At 36.9% G+C, this 18,547-nt stretch overlaps 1 protein-coding gene and 1 non-coding gene across 2 annotated transcripts; one reads left to right on the top strand and one right to left on the bottom strand.

The window, feature by feature from the left end:
* Positions 1-2,834: 2,834 nt before the first annotated feature.
* LOC141587127 (uncharacterized protein At1g32220, chloroplastic) lies at positions 2,835-10,358 on the top strand. Its single transcript, XM_074408562.1, has 7 exons — positions 2,835-3,103; positions 5,051-5,150; positions 5,243-5,331; positions 5,597-5,652; positions 6,169-6,315; positions 8,500-8,625; positions 9,971-10,358. The coding sequence occupies exons 1-7, from the start codon at positions 2,994-2,996 to the stop codon at positions 10,249-10,251; spliced, it is 909 nt and encodes a 302-aa protein (XP_074264663.1). The 5' UTR covers positions 2,835-2,993; the 3' UTR covers positions 10,252-10,358.
* A 7,854-nt stretch (positions 10,359-18,212) lies between these two features.
* Positions 18,213-18,319, bottom strand: LOC141589160 (small nucleolar RNA R71). Its single transcript, XR_012520109.1, has one exon. It is a non-coding gene; the product is annotated as a small nucleolar RNA R71 (small nucleolar RNA).
* Positions 18,320-18,547: the final 228 nt, after the last annotated feature.

An 18,547-nucleotide genomic window follows, 5' to 3' on the forward strand; every position in this document is an offset into this window, starting at 1 on the left:
TGTATTAGCTAGGCTGAATAGTTACAGAAATGCAGAAAAATAAATTTGTGACATAGAGACCATATATTAGCAATTCCCGAGTATTATATATTGTGACAACACTAGTGAGACTCTTTTGGCTCATTTATATCTGTATTGTTCAGTCTCCTTCAGTCATGAGTAGTACATCATGTGTAGTACATCATTTAGCCCTGACACCTGAATTATGCATCATCTGCTCCTCGTGAAATTTTAAGTGTTTCACCTCCCTATTACTGATGTAATAGGATAAATTTTCTGACACATGGCGTGTTGCTCAGAGAAGTGATGGACGATCCTCCACTATCCAAGTACAGGTACTACGTAGAACTGGTTTATGTAATTTTTCACATCATTAGGCAATAAAAATTGTGTATAATTATGTCTGTAAAGTTTTTCTCCATAATCATTGATCAAAGGTTTTTGAAATTTGGTTTATGTGTTTGGAATTCTTAGCCCATCAATGACCTTTATCTTCTTTCTAATTTCTACTAGGTAGCCATTGGAGTATAAAAAGCTTCAAACGGAAATAATTTTGTTCATTAGTTTCTCAGAAATGTTCAGCTAAAAAAAGACGGAAAAAAAGCTAAAAAAGTTTAAGAATGCCAAATGTTTGAACTTTGTAAAGACAACCACATGTTCTAATGACTTTGTACGGGGGTTATAATGTTACATTGTCATTACCATTTTTCTTTAATTATTATAATCGGTAATTCCCTCTTGACCTCACAAATGCCTTTAATTTTGGTTAATTTCTGAAACTGGTGAATTGATTGCATTTCTTATAATTTGTATGATGGTTTGGGAAGGTGGATAAATGTATGGCAAGGCTGCAAGAATTGCAGTACACAGCAACAGAAGGAAACAAAGTAACAAATGGAGTAAAACTTAGTTCAAGGAGTACAAAAGCTTACTTTAAAACAAGCCTTCGATACAAAGCAAGAATCTATCAGAAGGTACATATTATTTCACCCATTTGTGTAAACTTTGTTTTCTTTCAAAGGACCAGTACTGACCTGAAGTTTGGATTCGATATTCCAATGGTATCTATCAAACATAGGTTGGATATGCCAATGATATTTGGTGTCAAGTATATATACTGTGCTTTCATAAAAAATTCAAAATGTGCAGCAAGACAATGGAACATTTAAAGTAGTGCAAAATCTACTCCATACATCAGCATTCTCAATCGAAGTGGGCCCAGTTGCAATGCCATAGGTAATGTCCTCCAATGGGGATTAAAGAAGGTGAACGGGAAACTCTCCTAGAAACACCAGAGAGTAATGCTACAGAAGCGTGTACCTGCAGCATCAAGGGAAACTCCAAGGTGAAACACTAGCTGCAGCAAGGGAAACTCTGCAATCTGCACCTCTACACAAATTTAGTGTCGTTGCCAAACGACGACACCTATTCAGATCAAAGATAGATCACAGACTCTAACAGACAAAGAGATGCCCTGTCCACTGAACCACTAAACTCGAATAGGAGTCGAGAAAACACCTGCTCCGGATACATCAACTGGCATATACACTACCCTATGATTAGAACAGCATACCCACAACCACCCCATTGACCATTAACTCTATGTAGGTCACATGTATATTATGAACTACTATGCTAATCTTTAGTTTCCTTTGGTTCGTAGTAACTAAACAATACTTTTGTATAATTCCCACTTCAAGCACGTTATCACAAGTCACAACGTTAGTGTCTTGGGAGCACCCATGCCTTTTGATCCCGCTATAAACACTTTTACATTTTGCTTTCCCGTATAAATCACGTGTTACTTATGGGTATTCCCAAATCATACCACACTGTTGTTGGCATGTTGCATCATGTTGTTTGCCTTTAATTACAAGTATTTTATTACTTCAACGCATCTTTATTCTCAAGTAGTCTGCGCCTAAGTCGGGCCATACATTAATCTCAACTGAATTCCGCCTAACATTTCACCAAATTGGAGCACCGCGCCCGATAGAACGCGGTGCAACAACTAGTTAATAAAAATTCAAGAAAAGTGGGGTTGATGGTTACTCTAATTTTTCTAGAGCTGTTTAAATGCGGGCTTGGGCCTGATATGGGCCAAGCCGTGAAGAAAAAAGTTGCCCTTTAAGACTATAGTGGGCGGACCGGGTCAGAATTATGGGCCAATTATCCTTGCCCTTACCCGCCCTTTTGTCAAAAATCGGGCGGCCCATGGGATAATGGGCCGTAACACTAAAGTTTAATTGTTAATTACGTATTCGGTATAGAATGACTTCAATTTAAACTACTTTTTATATCTCATACCTTGATTTAAAATTTGAAATTAGGTGTATAATATATATAGATAGTGAATGAATACATATACAGGTAGAGGTAAAGATTGGATGTATACATTATTGTAACTTGTAATACACGGTAATTAGTGTTGTTTTGAATATATGAGTCTATTGGCAAGGCAATCAAATTTTAATTAGCATGGAGGTATTTGGAAAAACAACGGCTTAGGTTCGACTTTATTAAATAAAAATATGTTTTTATTTTCTTTAATTAAAAAAAATTATTATTTAAAACAATTAATATATACAAATAAATTGAAAATTTAATATCTTATATTTTTAGTGGGCCGGGCAGGTTGGGCCGTTTGGAAAAGCTCGTGTCCATGTCTAGCCTATTTACTTAATTGCGCCAGGCTTGTCTAGCCCACAACCCATTTTTTAGAAAATTTTGTGTTCAAGCCCCCTAAAAATAAGGGCCGGTTGGGTCGGGTTATTAGATATTCCCCGTGAAGGCGTGAACAGCTCTAAATTTTTCCTTTGAGAAATGCAATATTTGAGGCCTGAATATGCTAAAATTATCAATTACAAATTGAGAGGCTTGCTTGAACTTGAAACTCGTCTAATTTGTGTCCCTTAAATTCCTGGAATTCCCTATACTCAAGTCAATTGAATTTGTGTGTTGCTCCATTTGTTTCTCCATTATCAGAAGAAGGAATGTCATCAATAATATCAGTATCATCCATTTGTTGTTCCACTTCAATTATCAACACTAAAACCCACTTCCCTTCTATCCTCTCTTCTCCTGCTTTCCCTCTTCACTCCAGGTATTCTCTCTTTCATTAACCTTATACAATTGCTGTTTAAATTCCCTTGATTTTGTCTTCTTCTTTATTATGTACAGTATATGGTATTGATTGGTGTGTTGAATTTATTATTATTTATTTATTGGGTAGTGCTCAAATTTGCGGAAACAGCCTCTTTGTGTTACTAACACAGGGGTCGTACATCCAACCCCCGTACCCCGCAATTTGTGGGAGCCATTGAGGCACTGGGGTAATGTTGTTGTCTTTGTATTCGTCTTAGTTTTAAGTGGGCAGCTTTTCTTTTGTTAATTGATAAGTGTATGAAGGAGTATGTAGTTACTGGACTGTGGTAATTCATGCTCTGGAATTTTATGGTTATTGTAGTGGCGGAACCGGATTTGAAGTTAATTGCTGAAAATATAGATTGAAAATTTTAGAGGTGAACTAATAAGCCACGTAGAAGAAAAAATATCAAAAGTTTAACTATGGTTTATAAAAAAACAAGGGGACAACTTCCCGGGCTAGCCCCGTCTAGTTGAACCACTGCACACTGGGTTTTTGTTGATGAGAAGAATAACTGATACGGAGTAATTTTTTGTTGGGTTTGTGCCTTGATTCTGTTAGTCGCCGATTCGAACGACTATGCGGGATCTGTATCTGTTATTGGGCTAGGTCTGTCATGTGCCTTTATTAGGTCATTCTGTATTAGGTCTTAGAGAGTACTCCTCTGTCCCGGTCATTTGTTGTCCTTTTCCATTTTAAGGTGTCTCAGTCATTTGTTGTCCTTTCTACTTTAAGAATGAATTTGATGAGTAATTTGATCATTCACACTCAATTCATTCCACTTGTCATTTAGTAATTGGCTCCCTCCCCTTTCCTTGGTCTTTGTGCCAAAATCAAAGGACAACAAATGACCGGGACGGAGGGAGTACTATATAAACTCTCTAAGCCTCTACCTAGCAGTCATGCTTATCATACCGTCTGAATTGTAATCTGAAAACTCCTCACATATCAATAAAACTCTCTCCCTTCTGCCCTGTGGACGTTGAATAAATAAATCTGTGCGTTTTGTCTTTATTATTCTTTATTTGTTCTTTCTTGCTTCTGTTACAACATTTTTGATGGGAGGAGATTCGGCAGTATAGTTTCTATTACAAGGGTTGATTCTTCTTGTCATTTCGCTGTACTAGGCATGACTGATATTACTGAGGGGAAATTTTTTTTGATCTGCCAAACATCATTTTTTTACATAGTTTCTCAAAGGATGTTCCATTAGGTTCTTAGAACAAGCTCAGGATGTTAGGGGCCACAATTATGTGCAAGTTTCGTTATATCTAGTTTTTGCATGTGAGTATCAACTATCAGATGTTCCATTTTGGTATACTGGTGAAGGATGTCTTACATTTAAGTAAGGAGAAGCTTGAGCTAAAATCATGTATGGAGTACATATTTATAAGGTTGATTATTTTAAAATTTAATTTATTTCCGAAGCCTGAATTTTGACTTCCACACAGGGCCCCCAAATCATTAATTTCCTCTACTGAAACTAATACTCCGCAGTTTTTAGTTTTCTTACTGTTGAGAGAAATAATGTAAATGAAGCTCTTGAATCCGAAAGGAAAGGCCTATAATAAGCGTTTGTAAGTCACTACTAGTGACTTTGTCTTTAGCAAATATTGGGAACGGTGACTTCCAAATTGGAACTTCACTTGTCTTTCTTAAACATACTTAATCTATCCTGCTGTGCCTCGCCTGGTTTTTTTTCCCTAAATCTTATACTCTCGGGGAACCAAAAAGTGACAAATGCATTTCCGCAACTTTCATATTGCAGTGTTGATGATAGGAGCAGTTATGGATTCTGAACTTCGTTCTATACTCGTGCTCCATGTGAATTTCTAGGGCTTTTAACAGAGGAGCTTAGACACATGATTAACTTGTAATGTTATGTCATTTCATCCGTAACTGCAGGAACAAAAGTTGTCATGTGAAGTGTACTTATGGGGGAGCAAACTTAGATGACTCTAGATCTGCTACAATAGATGTTACGGCTAATGTTATAACCGAAAAGGTACGAACAAGAAGCGGGTTTGCTTCTCTCTTTATTTAGGTTTTATCTGTTGCTAAACATCAACTTTTTTGGGACCCGCTTTTTTTTGGTAGCTAGTTGTCTTGGGAGGCAGTGGTTTTGTTGGTTCAGCAATATGTAAGGCGGCCATATCTAATGGCATAGAGGCTGTAAGTCTAAGCAGGTATAGTTCATGCCTATTCTTTCAGCTCATGTTGCATAGTTCATGGCTTTTGCATGCGAGGATTACCATTAAGTTATACGAAGTTCCCCTTGAGCATATTAGGGAATCCACTTTTGCTTTTTAGTTCAGTTTGTGCTTATTAAAGAGCTCTTTGGTAGGTGTTTCATGTTGTCTAGTCATATAAAAAATAGCTTTTTTATTAAGGAGTCGCTTCTTTAATTCATTCCAAGGATTGGTTTTCTTACAAATTTAATGAAATATTCAGGTCAGGACGCCCTCGTTTCTCAGAATCTTGGGTTGATCAGGTTTCCTGGATACCAGGTACTTGTCACCTCTTGCTCACGCCCTTTGCTGGTTGATTGATGTAGTTCATTTTGATGTATAGAACTATACACTTATTAATATCTTTCTACCAATAATCATTGTAAAGTATCTTCATATGTGATCAGAACATTTATTTTAGGTGAGGGAATTTATTACCAAAATAGGTTTGAAGGACATAACAATCAGGTGTGATTTAAAAAGTCAAAACAACCGCAACCCTAAACACCAAGAGGGATGTCAAAACAAGCCATCTCAAATTTGACAATTTGAAGATAAACATTAAGCCCCTTAGCTTTTGACTTCAAGTGCTTATGGTGTACATGTCTCCACACCACTTGTTGAACATTTTGTCTTGAGGGCACACTTGATAGCTAAAAACATCTGAAAGTACTATATTATATGTTAGCTGTTTGGAAACATGTCATCCTATTCTCCATTAAGTTACCGACTATACGTCTATTTGGTCTAGGCATTGACTTACTCTGGTAACTTAAAATCGTTTTTGGTAATCAGGGGATGTTTTCTATGCTAACTGGGATGAAGTCCTTGCTGGGGCGACCGCTGTTGTTTCCACTCTTGGTGGTTTTGGAAACGAGGAGCAAATGAAGAGGATTAATGGTGAGGCTAATGTTGTGGCAGTAAATGCAGCAAAAGATTATGGTGAGTAATTTTTATCTATCTTGGAGTTTCCATGAGAAAATGGTCTTTAATTATTGAAGTAATATTCATTCTTAATTAAGTGTATATATTTACTAGGCCTGATTATCCGAAATCCAATCTGAGTCAGATATCCAATTTTTGGTATTGGAAAATAACGATCGGATATCAGGAAATCCGATATCCAATCCGGTTCACTTGATGCGCAAATTGTTAAATTACTGCTCCGATATATAACAAAAGGCCAAAAAATTTAGGTAAAAAAAAAACTGATTTGTGCATATTCATTCTAATGGGATGTAGGGATGTTCCATTTGTAATCCACTCCTTATTTTACATCTTTTGATTTTCGATACCCTTTCAAATCTCTCATAAATTCCCAACTTTGGCTAAAGTGAAGCTAAAAACCACACTGTGATGAAATTCCCTCTTTTCTCCGACTTAATCAATCAACAAGGAGCACATCTGTAATTTTGATCCGATCTAGACCGTCGCCATCATCTACCTTATTCGTGTGATCTGCTAAATCATATCCCTCATCCTTCTTACTAGTTTTTCCCTGTAATCATCAAGCCTCCATAGTCGACATTAACAGTTGTTTATTTCTGAAAAGGTGTGAAATTTGTATAATTTTTCAAAGTGAGGAGGTTTAAGAAGGCATGGGTGATTGACGGAAAGAGTTGAGCACGTGGGTATATATTGGAGAATGAGAAGAAAACAAGGGGTTGGCACGGCGAAAATTTTGACGTTCAATTTGATTTTAGGTCATGAAAGACACGGGTTCTAATTTCCCCTTATGGGCCAAGCCCAACTGCCCAACAACACCAAAAGTGTGTGTATACATTTACTGGGCCAACCGCTACAAAAATTTGAAAATCGACTGAGTTTTGGACCTGATATCAGATATCCAAAATTTCAAAACCGATATCCGTATCTGATCCGCTTTCCGAAAATTTCGTGATTCGAATATCCATTCCGAACTATCTTTCAGATCAGATATCCAATTTTTCGGATCTAAGAAACAAGAATGAAAATAGAACGAAGTTCTTCGCTATCCTGACCAACTGACCATAATAATTACTCCCTTCGTACCACACCAAAGGTAACGTAGGGGAAATTGGAGTATTTAAGAAAAAATGTAAAAAATAGGTGGGGTACGTAATTGTGGGTTGGTAGGTGGGGTATGTAATGACATTTTGTGTAAATATCAAATGAGTATAAGGATAACTTGGTAATGTTGTGGGCGAAATAAGGAATGTTACCTTTGGTGTCGTACGCTGGTACGTCCGTTTATAATAAGTGTTACCTTTGGTGTGGTACGGAGGGAGTATAATAATTGTTGGTATGATTAAGTGATCCTTCTTGTGCTGAGAGTGGTTCTAGGGCAATATGTAACAGATCGGGGTGGTATTCTTAAAGATTTACATAATAATCAAATGGTGTCCCCTCGGGGAGTACCAATAGCTTCGGTTCTTGAATCTCATGCAAGTTAGGTTGTGGTTTTATTGGCCGCAAGCAAAACTTAAGTGGAGGTAAAAAATAAAGCAGAAATGGAGGTATCAGTCTGTAATATTCTAGTATGCCACTAGAGAAGTAACACACAGATTATGTAAGATGACATGGAGGGTGAGATAATTAATAGGAAAGTCACCCTGTTATTTAGATGGAAGGCAAAAATTTATTTGTTCTGCGCATGTAATTTATGTAATTGGCAGCTAGAAATTTTGTTGCCCTATTGGTTTCAGCATCAATATTGCAGCCAAAGTTGATCAAAGAGCCACAAGTCGCTACGAAATGAAGGCAATTTTTGAAGCTTGCTGCAACACAATAGGGAGTAGGGACCCATTCCTGTAACACGTCTAGACAATTATCTTGAGTCTTCCTCTTGCATTCGCTCTATAACTATGGTGAAAAATAGTTGAAAACGGAAGGTTACATTATAGCATTTCATTAGCATTACGAACTCTAGTGTATGACATTTATAGATATTGTTCCTGTGCCTTACTAATTGAGAGTACCTCAGGGGATGTAGAAAATATTGAGTGAATCCGCTTAGAAATACTCAAGTTTTATGCATGGTGTAAGAATTGAAATAGAAGCACAGTCACAGTAGCTTATAAACTCGAATGTTTCTTAATATTATTTCTTGATTGATAATATTTTCCTTACTCTTATGTCAATATGCAGGAGTCCCCAAGTTTATCTTGATCTCAGTTCATGATTACAATTTGCCATCCTTCTTGCTCGAGTCTGGATACTTTACTGGAAAGAGGAAAGCTGAAGCAGAGGTTCTTTCTAAATACCCTAATTCAGGTAATATGCAAATATTTCTGTGTCCCGCCAGTTCCTTTCACTTATATTACATTTTTGGCACTCTTGGGTAAAATTGTTTCGTACAAGACTTGTTGTTCCAGTTCACAAAAACTTCAATGAGATGATCTTCATGATAGTCACGTCAATCAATTATATTCTCCCTTAACCTCATTTATAGTCCCCATTTGACTTTTGCGGGCAAACTTTGACTGACATCTATGACATACAAATACTTGTTTGGATAAATCAAATAGGGTGTTACTCTTTCATGTACATGTTTTGTACCCCACCCCTGCCCCCTCATTGCCGACCCCTTCCCGCACTGCCCGCCTTGGGAGTAACATTTAGCCTGTTTATGTTGTGGCCTTGCTTTAGAGCCGTCATATTATCCAACTGAATTTACTAGTGCTTATTGCCTTATTGGTGATGAATTGAGCCTCGAGCAACTAGCAAACAAGCTGCTACTTTGGAGTTATGACATATGAGTAGGGATGATCATATACTGTATTTGATGTTACTTGAGTGGATTTAAGTTCTATTTTCTTATGAAGTATACGATTAGATCTGAATTTGTAATTCATGAAATGGATTTGGACAGATACTCACCATGCTGACCACCTTTCCACCATCACCCATTTTCCATCAAGCCCTAGTTGTAAAAATTCTAATGAATACAAGTAATCATGAAAACAGATTATTACTTGTTTCATATGTGAATTAAAATACATAATTGAAGAATTTGGACTAATTTGATTAAGTTTTAATGGAAGGTTATTTTATGGAAAACTTTGGAAATATGTACATGATTAAGTAAAACATGTACATGAAAAAGCAATTACCATGAAATATTACAAACAAGTTGATAAATGAAAGTAATGGCTCTCCCTGTAGGCGTGTGGCCGGGTTAAGGGGATCAGTGTAGGCAACCTTACTACTGTGTTTAATACAAAGAAGTAGTTTCCAGATTACTCAAAGAAACTTCCGTTGTAAGATGCGTTGTATCTCTATCTCTACTTATATTTAAAGAAATTAATAGTCAATTAACTTCGTGAGTTGTGTCGCGGTTGGAGTGCATAATAAATGAGAAATAGGATGTCTTATGAATGTTCTGTTAGCATAAACTTCCCCTCAAATTAAATCACTGGATAAGTACAGAAGTTATGATATATGTGCTACATGGAAATTATCTTTTCCTCCAGGATTTTGATGGTTGTAGATCCTTTAATTTCTTCACATTCCATAGTTGCCATTTTCTTTCCTTCCCTTTGAGGATAATTAAGTTTTCCATTCTTCTCTTGTTGAATAACTATGCTTACATCTGTTTGGTGTCTCGAAATATGCTCAGGTGTAGTCCTAAGGCCTGGATTCATATATGGGAAAAGAAGGGTGGATAGCTTTGAGATTCCCCTCGATCTGGTAGGCGAACCACTGGAAAAATTTTTAAAGGCTACGGAGAACTTGACCCGACCCTTAAACTCTCTTCCGGGATCAGACTTAATACTGGCACCTCCGGTTAGCGTGGATGACCTTGCAGTCGCAGTCATTAATGCAGTCAGAGACGACGACATGTTTGGAGTCTTTACTATTGATCAGATCAAACAAGCTGCTGCGAATGTGAAGGTGTGATTAGGCCCAACTAAAGTCTGAAGTCTTGATATAGCTATGTAAATCTCAGGTGATTGTAAGACCCTATTCTGTTTCGACACTTTTTACTTTGGCTTCACTTTTGCAAATTTTGTGAACACAACTATATCCGACACTTGCAGGCGAGTAATAACCTAGGTCTGGAAATTCATCTAAGATGGATAATATTTTATTATTACTTGCATATTTAAATGTCAATATTCATTATAAAATGTCTGAGTTATTAAAATAAATTATACTCTCTCAGTTTTGGTCATTTGTTTATCTATTTCATATTTGAGTGCCTTATTCATTTGTTTACCTTTCTATATTGGAAATGTTTTTAAAGGGTAAGTTGATCATCCACAATTCCACATAGCCTATTGTCCACTTGTCATTCAATGACTCCACAAATGGTCCACTCCCTTCTCTTGAATCTTTGTGCCAAAACCAAAGGTAAACAAATGGCTGGACGGGGGAGTATACAATTAAAATATGTTTGGGCTATTCTCGTTTTGGCCCGGTCTAAAATGGTCTTATTCTAAATTTGGGGATCTTGTAGCATAATTTGGTTTATCTTGTAATCGTTGGGTCTTATAGTAGATTCTTCCTATAGCTGATCAAGTGTGGCCTGGCCCGTTTTTAGACACGAAAAATACAAAAATAAACGAGTAATGGACAAGAAAACTAGGCCCACTAGAATAAATGGACGGGGTTGGACTAAACAAAATTGCTTTTGAAATGCACTCACAGGGACCTATATTAAAAGTAACCTCACAAAAGTCTCAAACCCTTAGTCCTTTAGCATTTTCTCGCTTTTCATTAACAATTTGTCCACTCAAAATCAATTAGATAGCGAAAATGAATACTTATGCCTTGCATATAAGTGGGAGATTGTCGGTATTTAGTTATTTACACTTGCCGTATAAAAATTTGCCGAGAATGGACATGCTACATTGGTACCAAGATTGTCGTATAAAATTAGTACCTTTCAAGTATCTACACGAGAGTGTATGTAACCGCCAACAATGCTGCACAAAGACTAGGGCAAAAATGAACTTTTGATGTTTCTACGAGAATATTGCCAAACTTGTATTTTTTTCCAAAATCTAGTAAACTTATCTTTTGAATATTAGTTTATTTTATTAATTGTAAACGTTTTAATACAATTGTTAAGTGTTTGCAGGATGTAGCGATAATAACTCGTATTTTAATAGAAACACTAATTTTTGTGTTTGATTTTAGTTGGGCCTGCGGCCGGCCCGATTTCTTGAAGTGTGCGGGTATGGACAATGGAAACTGGCCCGCTTAACGGACTCGGGATATGAAATAAGGCCCGCCGAATATTTTTATAGCAGTTCGATCCGACCCGTGTCGCATGCCCGCTTTTGATCAGCTATAAATTTTCTTCCCAGTGTATTGACTATTGAGTTGAGAGAACTTGATCGGTTCTGAAATACGTCTAAAGCCCATGCTGATAGACGAAGTTGTGTCCAATTCTTGTCGAGCTCTGTTGACAAAACGCAAGGTAAATAGGCCCAAATTTGCTAGCCAACAAATCAGGGAAAACTAAACAAATAAGTTGTGGATTGTTTATAGGGTAAATTGATAACTTATACCTATTATAACACGGTTTTTCAAAACTTATACCTAAGATAATTTTTTTCCAAAACTTATACCTAAAATCTAATTTTCTTCCAAATTTAATACCATATTTTTAAAAACGACATAAATAGACCATTTTACCCTTGTTAATTAACTCATCCATCTTTCTTCCCCAAATTAACCAATTAAACTCCCCTCCACCACATATATCCATCCCACCACCATCAAGACAGACGATCTCCTCCCCCATCAACATTATCACCAAGGTCGCGTCAACGCGTCGCCGCCCTCAGAACGTCCTACCGACAACTCCTCCTTCTGCCACTCCCACTCCTTTTTAATCCAAACAATCTATGAATATTGTTCTTTTTTTTTGACAAGGCACTGCAATATAGAGATTGGATTGTCAATAATGGTGACTATCAAGAATCAATTGCTGTAATTTTGTCATCATTTTCAACGGTTAAACCCTCTATTTACCGACACCCATTTTACAATCTCCTATTTGCAATCAATCAACACTTTTAAATGTTACTCCCTCCATTTGTCTAAGTTTGCCCCATAAAATAATGAAATGTGAGGTATATTTTAATGAAATGGGGCAAACTTAAAAAAATGGAGGAAGTATAAAACATGCAATTTCCCAATTACCTCTTCACAAAATCATCAAAAAACTGATTTTTCTTCCCAATTACTGTGTATATGCACTGGAATACTACAAATCAGCCAAAAAAAAAAGAAAATTGGGTTTAATGCTAATCTTGTTTCTTCTTCGTGTTTTGATTCTCATTTTAAATGGTTTTAATGTTGATAGAAAAGCTTTGAGGAAATTGGTTAGAATTATTGATACTAATTAATGGTTTGATTTTGCGATTGATTCAATGGTTTTTCATTATTTGTGGGTTTGTTGTGCGAGTGATAGTAGACTTCTTTTGAGAGGATGAAAAAAGTAGACGGTTTGGGACGAAGATGGTTATGGGTGTTCGATAGGTTCGTCGGGGTGTTAATAAGAGGGGGCTGGCATGTGGACAGTTGTGGGGCGGCGGTGGCGGCACTAGTGGTGGTGCAAGTGCAAAGGAGGTGATTTGTGATTTGTGATGGTGATTGTGATTGTGGATGTGTGAGTTAATAGGGTGGGAGAGGACTAATGTTTAAGTTAATAAGGGCAAAACAGTCAATTTATTTCGTTTTCTCAGATTTGGTGTTAAGATTGTAAGAAAACATGATTTTAGGTATAACTTTTGAAAAAAAGTTATCTTAGGTATAAGTTTTGAAAACTCGTGTTATTGGAGGTATAAGTTATCAATTTACCCTTGTTTATATACCGCCCAACTAAATTTATGATGCCCGGCAAACGGTCGACTGGGTGGGGTCGTTCGGATCGGGTGAATTCTGGATTTACTTGTTTTGGGTTGGGTTGGGTTATTTCGGGTTCGAGTTATTTTTAGTTTAACTATTATCTAATTATTCATGAATAATAATCCGTTTGCAACAATAAGAATTCGGGTCGGGTTAATTCGGATTCAGTCAAGCTCGGGTCTTGAGTTCGGGCGTCGTGTCGGGTCATTCGATTGGGTCAATTTTGCCGGGTAGTCTTGCCATCCTTCATGCTGTTAAGTTAATTATTGGGTTTTTCTACATGGTACCCATGTATTTATTCGGCCGGATTCTACGAGCTACTTCTCGCTTTTCAAAAATATCAGTGATACCCCTAAACTTAATGAAAATATTTTAAAATACCCAAAATGCTCTAATCCGCCTCTTTAAAATGACTAATTTATAGTACATTTTTTATTGATTTTTTGGCAATAATTTGCCATGTCATTAACATAAACATTGTTAACTCAATCGTAACCATATTTTCATTATAAAATTTAATTGATTAAAAACGTGATTTTTAGTAATTTGGGTATTTTTAGATCATTTTACTAAGTTTAGGGGTACCACTGATATTTTAAAAAACGTAGGGGTACTACGAGAATTCAAGAAACACGGGGTTACCCGTGAAAAACCCTTAATTATTTGTATGGATTTTTTGCTGCTTATAATTTTTTTAATTTTTGTATACTGGATTTAGGCCATGTTTGGTAAACAGCGGATTAATTTCACATAAGCAGATTGCAAAAGCAGATTATAAATGAAGATTTTATCAGAAAGTTTGACTAGCATATTATAATTAGCAGAATTAATTTGACTGTTTGGTAATTGGCAGATTACGATTAGTAGATTGTTAGTTTTCTTTGTAAAATGGCGAAATATTTCCTATTTTACAATATGCTAACAATATGATGGGGGTAAGCGGCATATTGTAAAACAACATATTGACCCCAAATATGCTGTTTACCAAACACTAAAATTAGCATATTGATTGACCAAATATGCTAAAAACCCTTGAATATGCTAAAAATTGGTCAATATGCCATTTACCAAACAACGCCTTATACTTAGATGCAACCGATAAAATTACTTATGTAACCTGTGGCTCCAATCATTAAAATTACTAAGCAGAATTTGATACAATGTCCTAAAACTAAAATTAATTGAGTTTGTATGGCTGACTGACTCTTGATCGTAATTATAAGTTTTATTTTTAAATTGATAAAATTTTTAATTTTTTTTTTTTTTTTGGAAAATGTAAAGCTTCTCATTAAAAGATCAAAAACTCCCATATAACCATTTTAAGGCATAATCTTCAAATAATTAGCGTTCATTACATCTAATATTTGTTATCCATTCCACGACTCAACTATTCTTGCACTTAATGTTAGTATCGCATATGAGCCTGGGCCGCGCCCACCGAGAAAGAGAGAGTGTCCACTTTACAAGTCCAAAAAGGTTTCATCCCAAAACCAATTGACAATGGATGGAGTAACCCCTTGGGTTATAAGTTAGATCACTCTTCTTTATTTCTCCAATGTGGGAGACCTACACGTGATTTTTCACACGCCCCCCTCACATGTAAGATCTCCTTTTCGATCGATCGACAGGAACGCCATTCATTTTTTTTCGAACTTGTTTCGTCGGGCGGGACTGTCATCGCTTTTCGGACCCGCTAAATAGTGACCCAGTTTTTAGTCGGACGGGAATATCGTCGCTTTTCGGACCCTTCTTCGCGTCATAACCTAGGACTAAACCTTGGGCTTTGATACTATGTTAGTATCGCATATTGGCCTGGGCCGCGCCCACCGAGAAGGAGAAAGTGTCCACTTTACAAGTCCAAGGATGTTCCATCCCAAAACCAATATGCAATGGGTGGAGTAGCCCCTTGGGTTATAAGCTCTTCTTTATTTCTCCGATGTGGGAGGCCTAGATGTGATTCTTCACACTTAATATTATAATTTCCAAGGGGTTTGCTGTATTCCGCCCATAGTTTTACTCATTCCGCCCCTAACATATTACCATATTGCCCCTAACTCTTTTATTCACTACCGCCTTTTTGTTTTATCATTCTCGTATTCCGACTTCAAAATTTAAAAACCCGCTTCAAAAATTAACAAATCAAATCCACTTGAAAAAATCCAAAAAAAAAATCGATTTTTTTTAAAAAGATCCGTAAAAAAAACAAGAAACCCACCCACCCACCGTTCTCTTTGTTTCTCTATTTTTTCCAAATTAAAATTTGTAATACAAAATCAAACTTGAAAAACCGTTTAAAACTCAACAATAACAAAAAAAAAGCGGGTGAAGAAGAAGAAGAAGAAGAACAACAACAACAAAAGGTATGCTTGTTATATATTTTTATTTTTTTTGTAATCTTTTTAAATTTATTAATTTAGTATAGATTAGTTTATAGAGTGACTTAGGTTAGCTAATAAATCACACGATTAGAGCCAAAAACTAGGGATTTGATGCGTTTTTTTATTGAATGAACGAAAAAAATCTAGAAAACGCGATTTGGCCCATTCGTGTGAGATTCACGACCACGCCGGCCCATTCGTGTGGATTGCACGAAAAACCTGGGCCGGATCGTGTTTTTGCACAAAAACCTGGGCCGTGACTTGTTGATTGCACGTGGCCTGGGTTTGGACATGTTTCTTACACGATTGGGCCTGAGTCATTTCGTGTTTTTTTACACGGATTGGCCCGGGTCTTCTCGTAAATTATTGATGTGACCATAATTGGCGCATATTTAGCCCCCGAATTAGCCTTGTTTCCATGCTTTTTAGTGCTTATTTGGGTCATTTCTTATCTTTAGTTCTTTGTTTTGCATATTCTTTGAGATTTTGATCCCTTGGTAGGAAAGGAGTAAGAATCTTGCATTTTCATGGCAAAACGAGACTAAATTGATCGAATTCAATGACCAAGCATCAAGGAGAGACAAGATTAGAAGGCCTTTGTACATATCATAGTAGAAGAGCAATGTTGAGGAAAGATCCTTGAGTCCCCAAGGAAATCCCCAAGGAATTTATGAAGAAAAGGGAAGAAAAGAAGAAGTTACTATCTTTGACGACAATCCGAGCGGATTGTCAACAATCCGCCCGTCCGCCTCTCGCATAATCCGAGCGTCCCCGTGCCGAATCCGCTCGGATTCCCCTCAACAATCCGACCGGATTCCCGAATCCGCTCGGATTCCACCGGCCAAATCCGGCCGTCCCGACCTTATTCCGCCCGGATTTCTTCACAAAGACGGATTGTCTTCTTCAAGCTACGAAAAGAGAAGCCCTTCTCTCGAAAAATACCGGGTCCTCCTTGCTCAACTTAAAAAGTGTAATTACTAGTTTAGCCCTTAGTTAACCCTAATGCATCCTCCCTAATTTTCACTATAAATACCCCATTAGGCTAATTAGAGGAGCATGTTCTTTTTATCAATAATTAGTGTAGTTAATATCAATCAAATCTCTCTTCAATATTCTAATCAAGTATTAATCAAGTTTTAATCCAAGTTTTATTTCTTTAATCTCTCTTTTGTTCATCCTTTAATTTGGGTAATTGAAGATTATTTGGGTTATTATTGGGAGATTGACAACCTCTCAATCTAGCATTCAAGTACTTCTATTATTCTTGCTTTATTATTGGAATCATTAGTAGGTATAATCTCTTAACCTCTTTTTAATCATTGTTAATTACTTTCATTTATTCATCATGTTTCATATTGTTGGTATGATTGACAACCTTGCTAGCATGATCAACATGATAATGAGTGAGTAGTCTCTTAGCTAGGGTTAATGGGTGATTAGGGGAAACCAACATGGGGAATGATTCATGCTTAAATTAATATGCTTTCATGTTTTATTTGCTTGCTTGTTTTGATCTCAACTCATGCACATGTTATATTTGATGAAATGCTAAGCCTATGAATCCTTGCATTTACTATCATCTCCTATCTTTTCAATGAGACTTGTAAGACATAACCCAACTCGAGTCTCATTAGACCATGCATGTTGTTGAGTAGGGAAGATTAAGTCGACTTGTAGGTGTTGTACAATCTAATCGATTCGGCTCCGGGACCCAAACTTTCCTAGGATTGTAAGATATAACCCAACTCAATCCATCACAACAATAATTGTTTGCTTATAATTTGAGAACATGTTTGTATGATCATATCCCATGATTCCCCTATGATCCCATGACACCCTAGTGCCTTTAATCAATTGTTTACACCCCTTTTTATTCATCTTGCTTGTTTATTTTCATTGTTATTCTAGTTTAGTAACCTTCTACATCAACCCAATTTGTGACACCCCTTAGACACCCCTTTTTATTGTTATTAGTTGTGTCTTTCTTCACCTTGAGGAAGTAAAACTCCTCAAGGTTTGTTCTAATTGTTTTTGAGTTGTTTGATATTTTGCATGTCTAGAAGGTTACAAAGTGATTTGTTACCTTTTGACCGTGAAATCGAAAGAACCTTGACGAACAATAGGAGACTTGTTAGGAGGAATTTGAGAGGTGTTGGTGAAGTTGTTCAACCCACTAGTGAGTTTGTCAATCCTTTCGCAATAGAGGGAGAAGAAAACCCATTACACAATACCCCACAAAATCCACCTACAATGCCAAAATTCTCGTCACACTCCGTACCCACCGAGGAGAATCTACCGAATGGTACTCCTACACTGCAACATCTCACCGGAAATTTTATTGCCAAGTCCGCCTTCATCCAACTAGTTGAGAGGAGCCAATTTGGGGGGATGCCTAGTGAGGATCCTCATTCTCATATGGAAACCTTTTGCGATTATTGTGATGCTATCTCCCAAACGGGCGTGACTCAAGACCAAATTAAATGGGTCTTATTTCCTTTTTCCTTAATCGGCACCGCAAAGCAATGGTTGAAGGGACTTGATAAGGCCACCCTTGGAATAGATTCTTGGAAGAAGTTGGCTCTAGCTTTCTACAAAAAATTCTACCCACTGGAAAAGACCAACATGCTAAGAGCTCAAATTACGGGTTTTAAGCAAAGGGATGAAGAGTCTTTGTATGAAGCTTGGGAGCGGTTCAAGGGAATTTGTCGCTCATGTCCTCACCATGGACTTAGCGAATGGTTTTTGGTACAACAATTTTGGAATGGTTTATATGAAGATTCTAGGAACATTCTCAATATGGGATCGAATGGGATGTTCACCGAGGTTGATGACAACCAAACTTGGAGCAAAATTGAAGAGATGGCAATCCACAATTCACAATATAGTAGGCCTCGCAAGGCTACTAGAGGAGGAAAGTATGAAGTGGACGCCGTTACTCAATTAGGTGCCCAACTAAG

Source organism: Silene latifolia, chromosome 6 (assembly GCF_048544455.1).
Source record: "Silene latifolia isolate original U9 population chromosome 6, ASM4854445v1, whole genome shotgun sequence".
Lineage (NCBI taxonomy): Eukaryota > Viridiplantae > Streptophyta > Magnoliopsida > Caryophyllales > Caryophyllaceae > Silene > Silene latifolia.